The following is an 11,595-nucleotide window of genomic DNA, read 5'->3' on the forward strand; positions in this document are numbered from 1 at the left end:
TTTGAAATTGTCATTTCAGATTGATTTTTTTTGTTTATTATAATCTATTGTTTTAATAATAAATTTTATTTTATGAATAAAAAAAGGGTTTTAATTATATTGAATTGTTATCATTAGCATAAGATTTTTAAGGTGTTGATTCTTTATATAACTCTTAACTAGTAAAATTTCATTAAAAATGTATTAAATTAGAGTTCATGAGTAATTAAATCTCAAATTGTTATCTATTGACAACTTTAATTTTAATATCATCCTAGCGTCAAATCTAAGATATGAGAAGTAAGGATTTTATTTTATTGATTTAGGCTTAGGAATTGGATATATGCTTATTTTCTTTGCATGGAAAATAAGAGGTTCTTCTGGCAGACATGGTAAATTTCTCAAATAATTTCCCTTTTTTTTTTTCCTTTCATTCATTTCAATGAATATTACTCTGCATATTTTTTATTTTGTTTCCATGATTATAATTTATCGATTATGAAATTGAAGGGATACAGCCGAGTTTAAAATTTATTATACTAAATTAATATATCAAATCAAATTGCATGTTCCTATTTAACAATACATGTCTTTGTATTGATAGATACTCGACATTAGTTATACTTTTTTTTTTCATATTTAAAATTATTTTTTATACAAATTAAAACTTTTAAAAATAAATATATTATGCTTGCAACTGTAGAAAAAATGATATTTGAGTCAAATTTTAGAAACAAAAACATAGGGAAAAATTGTGTGGTCGAATAAATTAAGATTTGGATTTTGTTGGTTTAGTTAAAACTTTAGTTAACAGATAAACAAATTACGGTGTCAAAGCCCCTTAAGTTGAATATCTGTTTATAACTCCAAGTTGCAGTATTAGGCATATGTCTTTTGTCACTTGCCCACATGATTTTTTTTGTTTCAAAATCCATAACTACAGTTTTGTCATATTCAGAGAACCGAAATTGCTCAGTTTCTTTTGGTTGTATCTTTTTGACTGTGCCTTTTTAGACAAAAACATGGAGAAAAAGAGGGTAATTTATTAATGAAGTGCGGAAGAAGAAAAGGAAAGGAAACCGTGTGCAAACCTTTGTTTCTTCTGATTTTCTTCAATTATTTGGTTTTGTTTCTTTTCTTCTTTTCCAAAATTTATGCAAATAAAGAAAAAGGAAATTGATCCCTAGTCTGCTTTGTAGCCTACCATTTTACTTTTAGCCATCACCTTGGATCCAACGAAGACAATTTGATTTATTTTTATAAGAAAGCACATATGAAGAATGACCATACTCTTGACGGAAAGGCAACCATCTTGACCTGAAACTTGGTTGTTTCTTGACTTTTACGAGACGCAGAGAGAGAGAGAGAGTGTTTTGGTTAGAATCGGATGCGTTTCAGACAAACCCACTTGAAACGAATGAATACATATATTTGGAAAGCTGAGGAGTTGTTGTAGTTTTCAGAAGTGGGTTCAGTTGAGAAACTTCAAACTTCCCTCCATCCTTTCTCTCTCTCTCTCTCTCTCTCATTCTTCACAAAGTATAGCCTTCGGCGCACATGCTTTGCTGCTTTCGTTTGAAACTTACCATGGAGATTTGATATAATAAGGAGGAAGTTTGAAATTCACAGAGGTGTTTCTGTTGATGTTTCTTGACTTGGGTTTTAGGTTTCAAATTATAGAGCGTCCAGAAACACATCATTTGGAAGAGTCTAAGCTTCTAGAGTTGTGAACTCTTAAATTTCTATACGACCCTGTTTGAGTTTATATCAGAGTTTCCAGTCAGATTAAGTTTTAGGAAAATTCAAGCTGATGTATCAAAGCAAAGATTGAAGATATATTAAAAGCTGTACCTAAAGGCAGCCATTGAAAGCATTTATTGCACAAAGTTTTCTCTCTGAAGTTTCTGTAAGTATAATTTCATTGTTAACCCATGTCTCTTGCATGCTTACTTCTCCCAATCTTCCTCTTCTTCTTCTGTTCTTAATTAATCCTTTTCCTTTCTTAGTTCTGTCCTTTAATTCTCTTATTGGTCATCGTTGCAAGTTGAAGCTAAGCTGATTCTAACGCTATCATCAAGCTACCAGATTAGGACTTTGTCGGGCTGCAAACATCTGCAAGTTGCAGTTTCCATCATACTTCTTCTTTAATATTTTTTCTGATTCTTTGAACAAAAGAAAACTGTTATTTTGTTTTTCTTCTTTGTTTCTTTTGATGTCTAGAGAGCCTAGATCATGTCGGTTAAAAAATGTTCTTTGCTTGTCGAGAAGTCATTCCTTTCAAACCAGCCTGCTTTCAGAAAAGTTTTTCAAGCCCCTTTTGACAGTCCTACACAATATAGGCAAAAAAATAATATCTTTCTCCATTTACACTTAAACTAGATACCCTTTTGCTTTGCTTTTGTTAAAGCTTATTATTATGTGCTTCAAAGTTCCCTTGTTTCCAATCCAACTCAATTTGCAAAGGAAAATCTCAACACTCAAACAAAGTAAACTCAAGCTCAATGCTCTTTCCTGTAAATTTTTGAAAGGTTATTGTGTACCTTCTTCCTTGTTTTCATATGAACTGCAATGGTTTTTTCTCAGTACTTATCCCAATAATAAATTTGAAGATAATTGCCTAAACATAAATTATCTGATCTCGATCATATAGGGGGTGCATGGGGATAGTGTCTTTGTGCCTAGCAATATTCAAACCCCTTCTGTATTAAACCCACCATGTTTGATCAGTTAGGTTCCTTTTTTACAAAGTATTAGGAACTTGTTTGCTGAGTTTCAGTCGCGTTTTAACTTGTTGGATGGGTTAGTTGTTCCATCCCTAGTGAGGTTCGTACAGTACTTGCATTTAATGAGTTAGTTACACTTTGCTAGGAAAAAACAGTAGCATTAATTATTCTTTGATCATTTGTCAAAGCATTCTGATTCCAAACTCATAAATAATCTTTTTCCTTGTTTGACAGGGTAGAAATGGGATGCCCAAATGCCACGAGACTGCTTCTGCACTCATTGTTTTCGCTGCTGATTTTAGCCTTAACCTTCACAGAAACTACCGGGCAGCTCGATTCAGCTAGTGCTTCTCTGCCAGGTTTGGCCTAAACTTCTTTTGACTTCTCTATTTCCTTTTTCCATCATTTAGAAGTCAATAGTTTTCATTATAATTAAGAAAAAAAGAAGCGAATATATTTCCTATAAAATAAAACACGTCTGTTATGCAAATTGGTTCAAATTTCAATGAAAATTAATAATATATGCTTTGAATTTTTGAGTCAAAATCGTAAAGGATGGTCCACGAACTTGGCATTTGTTTTGTCAGAAGTCAACATATATCCTTTGCCGGTAGCTAAATAAATAAATGCTATCAGTCTTGGAGGAAGCATTAAAATATAGTATAAATTATTCTCAATTTCTGGTTAATTTGATAAATAATATGGGCCAAGTCTGGTTGTATGACAAATTAGTTGGGCTAAAACACAAGTTCAATTTGGGTCTAACCTAATGATTCATCATGGGGCTAGCAGCTTGTGTACTTGTTTCAAAAACAAGACAGAAAAACTGATACGTCTATATTATTTTCGTTTTTTTTTATGTTGCATATATTGATTAGATACAAATTCAATCAATGTGTCACAACCCATGGGACATTCAGATGATACTGTGAGGGTGGATCCATTGAACAATTTCAACAAGTATAGAGGAGGATTTGACATCACTAACAAGCATTATTGGAGTGTAATTCTCTGAACCCTTTCAGTTTCAATTTTATTATTAATTATATGGATTTTTTAGTTGAAGTTATTTTTTTTAATTAAAAATAGCTGAGATTATGCAGACAGCTTTTGAAATTAATCTCAGAAAAATTTCCACCTTGCTTTTTCTACAGTCAGTTATATTTACAGGGGTCCCTGGGTATGCAATTGGACTCCTATGGCTTTTGTTTGGAATTTTATATGGAGGCTATCTCGTGGCAATTGCTTACTGTTGTAAAAGAAAGGGAAAGCCTAAGACAAAATCACTCTGCCACAACCAATTTTGCTTATGGCCTATTCTCCTAGCTGTAATCTTCACAATCCTGGCTATGTAAGTGCTTCAACTTTCTAGTGTAATGATGCTACATCACCTCAGAATTTGATTGAAATTCTCATACATATATATATATATATATATATATATATATATTTCAATTACAAAGATCAAAAGCAATAAAGGATTTGTTAGAAAATGTTCATGAATTGTGGCAAGCATAACCCACCACTGATCCAACACTGTATATATTGTGTGATCCTAATTTCCTTGCAGAGCTGCATCTGGTTTAGCTCTTGGGGGGACTGCTAAATTCCATTCTGAAGCAAAGACTGTGGTGAACATTATTATGCGCACAGCAAATGAAGCATCAGAAACCATATACAACACTACAGGGGCAATGAAAGAAATGAGAGATAACTTGGGAGAAGCTAATGGAACTGGAGAGGCAACTAGCTTTCTTACCTCCACATCTGAGAACCTGGATGATGAAGCAGCAGATATAGAAAGACAGGCTAGAAAAAACAGACGATTGATTGACAGGGGTCTCAAGATAGTGTAAATCTCTCTCCCCTTCTTCTTTCCCCACCCAATGAGAAAAATTCCAATTGCATATCAATTGGAAGGATGTTGATCCTTATATTTATTTAATGTTACAGGTTTATAATAACCATTGTGACTATCTCCTTGAACCTGGTAGCAGTTATTGCTTTGTCAGGTATGTTTAGAAGTGTTTCTGAAAATTTTTATTATCATAAACAAAACAAAATTTATAATCCTTATCAAGAAGGAAGTTGCCTTAAACTAAACTTAGAATATTTATATTTTAATCGTAAAAGGCTGAAATTATAGTTGCCTAGCCTCTTGAAGCTGTCAAACTTAAAGGAATAATAATGATGAATCCAAGATAAGTTTTGGATTCTTCCTATCTATTACTCATGCTATGGCTCTTACGGAAGTTGAATGATTTTCCTTCTGCAGTGACTGGAGTTTTGAGAGTACGACGAGCACTTTACTGGTAAGGAACTTAACCATTCCTGAGTCTAACTCATCATGCATGTTGCCAATCACTTGTTGGAAAGTGAGAAAACTGACGTGAAGAATATTTTATATCTTACTCTTTTCAGGCTAATTGCAATCTGTTGGTTCTTTACAATTCTATGCTGGTTGTTCTTCGGGATTTATTTCTTCTTGGAAAAGTAAGTCCAAGGTTTATCTATATTCCCGCTTATTTATCAATTCTCAAGATTCTCCTAGGTTTGCTGGAAATGTTTGCAGGCATAACTGATTGCTCAAATAAATGATCAAATTGCCAGGTTCTCAGGTGATACATGTACAGCTCTTGAAAACTTCAAAGAAAATCCCTACAACAACAGCTTGAGTTCAATCCTCCCTTGTGATGAATTGCTCTCTGCAAAACCAGTCCTATTTGATGTTAGCGCTGGAATATACAACCTTGTTAATGAGGTAAATGTCATTGTAATTTTAGTTCATATGTTACCTGAACAGGGTATTCTGCTGATAAAGTGAAGCTGTAAGTTTTAGCTTACAATCTTTAGAACTGGTTTGAATATGTAGCATTTCATGACAGTAAATACATCTCTTCGTGGCATTCAATCCTGCCGCTGCTTAAGTTGAATTTAACTTCTGAAACTAATCCAATTGCATACAAATTCATGAACCTTTGAGGTCTCATACAATAGAAAAGTCTTGAGAGTGCAAAGGCAAACATCAAATTTGTCCTTTCAATTTCTATTTTCTAATGACAAAACAATTTACTTATGATTCAATTCGTCTTCTGTTGACTATTCTTCAGGTGAATTCAAACATATCACTCCTGCAGGCAACAACATATCCCAATCTTGCTTATGTTTGCAATCCTTTCTCAGCGCCACCTGAATATACATACCAGCCAGATGACTGTCCTGCTAATACGATTAGGATTGGCGACATACCAAAGGTATGCGGAAGGAAAAATCCAATATGGTTTATGCATTGTAGCTAGCATCTCCAGTAATTTTTCTCACTCCGTAACTACAAAGGAGAGACAGCTTGATGTCTAACTGACTCTCTCTGCATCTCTTTGTAGATATTGTCCGTATTTACTTGTTCTGATGCCAATAATGGGACCTGCAAAGAGGGAGAATTCATATCCACTAGTGACTACAAAACAGTGGAGGCTTACACAAGTTCAATCCAAAACCTACTAAATGCTTATCCTGGCATGGAAAGTCTTGTAGAATGCCAATCAGTAAGTGACGCATTTTCTGAGATCCTTCGCGAACACTGCAAACCATTGAAGAGATCCGTGCGAATGGCATGGGCTGCAATGGTGTTCCTCTCAATCATCATGGTATTTTTGGTTCTGATATGGACAGCAGAAGCCCATCACGAGCAACAACTTCATTCTTTGGACGGTTCTGTGAAACCTCAATCTGCAACTACAAATTCATTGGAATCCCAAGCAAATAATGAAGTGATCAAAGATCACTCGAACTCCAATTCTGTCTAGAAATTGCAAATTTCGAGATTGTTTATTTTGGAAGACAATGCGCAAGCAGCTTCCAGGAACGCCGGCTAAAGCATCAAGAATACTAGTTTGTACAGGTAAAGATACAAGATCGCAATAAAGATAGAGATGGATTATCTAGATAGGTAAAATAGAACACAGGGGCCATTTTTTGTCTCCACAGGAAGGAAAAAGATTGAAGTTTAGTTTACATTTTGTACTATCCTAGCGTTACAGATTTTGCTTCTATAATCTAATGTAGTGTCGTATACGGGGATCAACCCCATAAAAGGGTGTAATACTCTAATTGTTTAGCAATAAAAAATAATTCCTTCATCTAGATTTTGGTCATATGTATAGCCACATTGAAAGATGACCTAGCTTCTTCTTTTTGTTTTTCAACTAAGTTGGAAAGCTATTAAAGGCATTAATTATTTCTTATTAAAGGCATTAATTATTTCTTTTGGTTGTCTGATTAATTATTATTATTATTATTATTAGCATTTTGCATTTTCATTTTCTTATGTCCATGAATTGTTGCCTTTCTTTACTTTCCAAACTTATCTAATAATACGTAAATTTTGATGGTTTTTTTTTCTTGGTTTAAAAAAAGAAAGTCAATTCAACAAAAACAATTTATTAAAAAATTACTTTGTACCAAGAATGGAAATCGCAGCCTAGAGTTGGTGCTCCCTTCCGATTCCCTTTATAATATTATGCCATATGTCCAATAAACAAAGCTTATTAGCGACAACATTTTGCTCGTTAAATCTCTTTTTCTCCCTTTCTTAATAAAAATAAATTTTACTTGAATGTTATGAATACAAATTAATGTCATTTTATTAACATAATGTTAAAATTAGTCTTTAAACTATTTAAAAGAATTTAAATAAATTCTTATTTTTTTATTACATTCAATGAAAGTACATATACTTTTATTTTGAATCAAATAAATCTTTATGATTAATGATTGACTAATTATCATTAGTTAAAATATTACTTGTTATTTTATATTCACATGATGTTGAGATAGCATTGATGTAAAACGTAAAAAATGTTACATAATTATATAATTAGGTCAAATTAATGTGTTTCATTATTATCAATTATAATACGTTAATATATCACATCATCACTAATTATGATATGTTAACATGTCATATCTACTTCACACGAGATAAAATAATAAATAATATTTTGACTAAATCAATCATTAATTATAAAGATTTATCTGATTTAAAATAAAAATAAAAAAGCTATTTGCATTAAAATAAAAGCATAAACGTTTAATTGATTCTTATTTAAATTTTTTAAAATAGTTTAACAGTCTTTTAAGATATTAAACCCTTTTTTCTAAAAAAAGGTTCAAGTGTTTTAAGAAACTGCTCATAAAACTAAACATTTATAATAATAGTGGTAACATTGCTATTACGTTCGGGTAATTGAAATTCAAACAAAAGAATCACTTGTTTACCATTGGACCCAAGCACGTTGGGGGCATGGCTGTGGCTCTTGGAAAGGCCCAACCACAGGGTTGGACCACCCGACCTCCCAATTCCAAAATGCTTAATTTTTCGTATTTTGATGCACTATAGTCTACAAGGAAAAGGTGATCACTATGCACCAACCATTAGGTAAATTTTTTATGGAAGGAGGAGACAAAATATTTTGGCAACAAATTTTAGATGAAATGACTTAAACTTTTGAAAATACATGAATGAAATTCAAACATGTACGAAACTTTTGGGGTTCAAAAATGTTATTTTATTAATTATTACTATTTAAATGGAATTTCGTCAACCATTTATAAGAAACAAAAAGTAAAAACTATAATATCTATATATCATATGTAAGCATTTTGATAAATGTTCGCTTTCATTCTAAACTTTGGAATATAATTTTATTTTTTTCATAGGTCAGCTTAATCCTACATCTTAGTGACCCATCAATGATATAATCATACGTTAACAATTTATTGGAAAATATAAAAAAATATTTTTACTAATGGATGCTTATAAAATACACTAGTTAAGCTATTCTAATCTTATTTTAACGTCACATGTCTCAAGTTTTTCTTTTTATTAAAATGGGTATAATAATATATATTTCATCAAATATAGATAAAGATAATTCGTAAAACTGATATTAAATTGGATGGAATAAATAAAATTTGATATTTACATAACAATTAGTTGTACTTTTTATTCACGTGATGCCTTTCTCTCATTTCATAAATTTTATTTTATTCGTAATAAAATTCGAATCATTTACTGATATTCTTTTCCTATTTTAATAATTAAAATAAATCGTGTAATGTATGTGATGTGAGATGGTCCAGTAACTTGTATGGAAGAGAGTATATGTTCAAATTTAAAATAATTATATTTCAGCTCCAGGTCTTCACCTCACATCCTCAACAAAATGTGGACTTTCTTGTCATTATTTTATATATATTTGATGTGGTATTTTATGTACTTTAATTATATTAATTGAGTTATGTCATTTTTCTACACATAATATAATAAATAATTTGACAAAAAAAACCAGATTCTAGAAAAGAAAATAGTCAATGAATTACATAGGATAATATATATGTAAATAAAAAGAGAAATCACTTTCTGTTTTAGAAAAGGACGAGAAAATTGTTTAACAAGCTGATGTAATTACCGTCTTGTCTTATACGAAATAAAAATTAATAATATCTGGAAAAAAAGATTCGGCTTCTAGATGCCCAACATTTGTTTCAATTTCTCCTCTTGTTGTGAAAGGTCAAAGCCATCATTTGCTTCTGGACTTTTGGTATAAAAGATTTCTTTCATCCAAAGTCCATAACTGTTTGATGAAGTCCTGCTATATTATCATTACATGATGTTAGGCTTATGATCATATTAATCCTCACTAGTTTAAATTGCACAATTAATAATGAATATGAATATCTATTAACTGTTTTACAAGTTGGACAAGTTGAATGAGTTGTGTAAATACATTTTGGATTCAATTATCATGGTAGACATATATATATATATATATATATATATATGGGCAAGTTGCACTATTTGTAAAATGTATACAGTTGGTGGGAATAAAAGCATTCAAAGTTTGGATTTGATCAAATATAGAGGGAGACCTATCTCCATATTTGACAATTTTTGGGTAAAATTCTATAACAGTATAACTTTCTAGAGAACATATAAATTAATAAATAACAGACAAAAACGATAACATTTGTCAACTCTTCACCTAACAAAAAGATCAAACTTCTAATGTGAATGATTATAGAAGCTCCTCGTTGAGGAGAAAAGTCAAAGAAAAGTGCTGACTTTCAAATGCTGCTTCATATACTCTTAATATTGAGCTTTATTAGAAATCAATATCACTTTAATTCTTTGTTTCAGTACTTTTGAGATTGTAAACAAATTAGCATAGCCAAATCTTTCCAACCTTCAAATGGCTGTCCTACCAGACACTCTCAAAGTTCTTGAAGATACCTGTGTATTTCCTCCACCAGGCTCAGTTCCTACAACTTCTCTTCCTCTTACCTTCTTTGATATACACTGGCTTGGTTCTTCTCCCATGCAACGCCTTTTATTCTATGATTTCCCATACCCTACCTTTTATTTCATGCAAAGCACTCTTCCCAATCTCAAAAGATCTCTCTCACTCACTCTGCAGCATTTCTTCCCCCTTGCAGGCAATCTTGTGTGCCCTCCACCGCCTCAAAAGCCTTATATTCTGTACAAAGAGGGTGATTCTGTTCCGTTTATCGCCAAAGAATCCACGGCAGATTTCAGCCATCTCATAGGCGACCATGCGCGACATGTTCAAGAATTTCAAGCTCTTCTCCCCAAACTGAAACCGGCAAGTACGTACTCACATAGCACGACTAGTACTGCGTGCATGCAGAAGGCTCTCATGGCCATTCAGGTCACTCTATTTCCAAAGGCAGGCATTTGCGTAGGTGCCACGTTTAACCATGTTGCAGCAGATGGTAAGGCGTTTACTCATTTTATGAAATCATGGGCATCCGCTCATAGATCTCAAGGTGATTTCATGACTTGTCTGAACAAGTCCCTACCCGATTACAACAAGGATTTGATCAAAGATCCTCTGGGGCTAGCGTCCATTTTCATGAAGGACAAGTGGAATTGGGAGGATTTGGACAGCATTCCCTATGACAAGTTTCGGGTCACTTTTGTCATCAAACGATCCCAGGTTGAGTTATTGAAAAATTGGGTCACAAGAAAGTGCATGGAAGAAAATGGATCGGAGACATTAAGGAGGTCAACCTTTGTCGTAACATGTGCTTTCATGTGGGTTTGCTTGGTCAAATTACAAGAAAGTGGAACTCATGATCTTTCATCAACCGATAGTTATAACATGCTTTGCCATTTCATTTTTCTAGCAGATTGCAGAGACCGCCTGAAATTGCCTGCAACATACTTTGGGAACTGCCTCGAGCCACGTTTTGCAGCAGCTAAGAAGAGTGAGCTGCTTGGAGGGAAAGGAATTCTCGTGGCTGCAAAGGCTATTGGGAGAGAAGTCATGGAATTGGAGAAAGGAGCATTGAGAAAGGCAGAGAAATGGTTATCGAGGGCAGAGGAAATATTCAAATTTGGACGCCATGTTTGCATAGCTGCATCACCAAAATTGCGTGTGTACGAGACAGATTTTGGGTGGGGAAGGCCAAGAAAAACTGAGGTGGCTCACATTGGTTCTTTTGGATCCATTTCTATGGCTGAGAGTAGAGAAGAGGAAGGTGGTGTTGAGTTTGGCTTAGCACTTGCTCAAGATGAATTGGATAGCTTCAACGCTGTTTTTGAGCAAGGATTATTAAAGCTACAATAAACTGTTAAATTACGATTAACTAATTGTTGGAGCTGAATATAAGAAACTACATACATCTTTATATACAGGTATAACAAAATCTAAACTTTATTACAGGTGATACAAATGATCATAACAGATATCGAGATTCGATTTGCATATCAAGAATTGATGATGAAATCAAATGTGATTCATATTGTCTTCATTACAGATTCTCTTGTTGATGTTCCTGCTGCTGGAATAAAGAGTTTGCTGCTGAGATCAAG

General features: G+C 33.0%; 1 protein-coding gene and 1 pseudogene across 4 annotated transcripts; both read left to right on the forward strand.

The window, feature by feature from the left end:
* Positions 1–1,206: 1,206 nt before the first annotated feature.
* LOC110421818 (uncharacterized) lies at positions 1,207–6,876 on the forward strand. 3 transcript variants are annotated; one of them, XM_021435500.1, is made up of 11 exons: positions 1,207–1,885; positions 2,937–3,061; positions 3,623–3,705; positions 3,857–4,053; positions 4,273–4,554; positions 4,656–4,714; positions 4,978–5,014; positions 5,124–5,195; positions 5,313–5,463; positions 5,813–5,956; positions 6,086–6,876. In XM_021435500.1, the coding sequence occupies exons 2-11, from the start codon at positions 2,944–2,946 to the stop codon at positions 6,506–6,508; spliced, it is 1,566 nt and encodes a 521-aa protein (XP_021291175.1). In that variant the 5' UTR covers positions 1,207–1,885; positions 2,937–2,943; the 3' UTR covers positions 6,509–6,876. The 3 variants fall into 3 exon arrangements, with proteins under 3 accessions (XP_021291175.1, XP_021291171.1, XP_021291174.1); XM_021435496.2 differs by having other exon boundaries at positions 1,209–1,885; positions 3,581–3,705; XM_021435499.1 differs by lacking the exon at positions 1,207–1,885 and adding an exon at positions 2,423–2,507 and having other exon boundaries at positions 3,581–3,705.
* A 3,062-nt stretch (positions 6,877–9,938) lies between these two features.
* LOC110422052 (coumaroyl-CoA:anthocyanidin 3-O-glucoside-6''-O-coumaroyltransferase 1 pseudogene) lies at positions 9,939–11,560 on the forward strand (annotated as a pseudogene). Its single transcript, XR_016351574.1, has 2 exons — positions 9,939–11,418; positions 11,541–11,560. The product of XR_016351574.1 is annotated as a coumaroyl-CoA:anthocyanidin 3-O-glucoside-6''-O-coumaroyltransferase 1 pseudogene (transcript).
* Positions 11,561–11,595: the final 35 nt, after the last annotated feature.

This window comes from Theobroma umbraticum, unplaced genomic scaffold (assembly GCF_002168275.2).
Source record: "Theobroma umbraticum cultivar Fairchild unplaced genomic scaffold, ASM216827v3 scaffold_130.0, whole genome shotgun sequence".
NCBI classification, from domain to species: Eukaryota; Viridiplantae; Streptophyta; class Magnoliopsida; order Malvales; family Malvaceae; genus Theobroma; species Theobroma umbraticum.

Excerpts from the sequence above, each read along its gene's own strand:
- LOC110421818 (XM_021435496.2), top strand. The coding sequence starts at position 2,944 with ATGGGATGCCCAAATGCCACGAGACTGCTTCTGCACTCATTGTTTTCG. Across the intron at positions 3,706-3,856 it reads CTAACAAGCATTATTGGAGT|TCAGTTATATTTACAGGGGT; the intron begins GTAATTCTCTGA and ends CTTTTTCTACAG. Across the intron at positions 5,196-5,312 it reads ATTTATTTCTTCTTGGAAAA|GTTCTCAGGTGATACATGTA; the intron begins GTAAGTCCAAGG and ends TCAAATTGCCAG.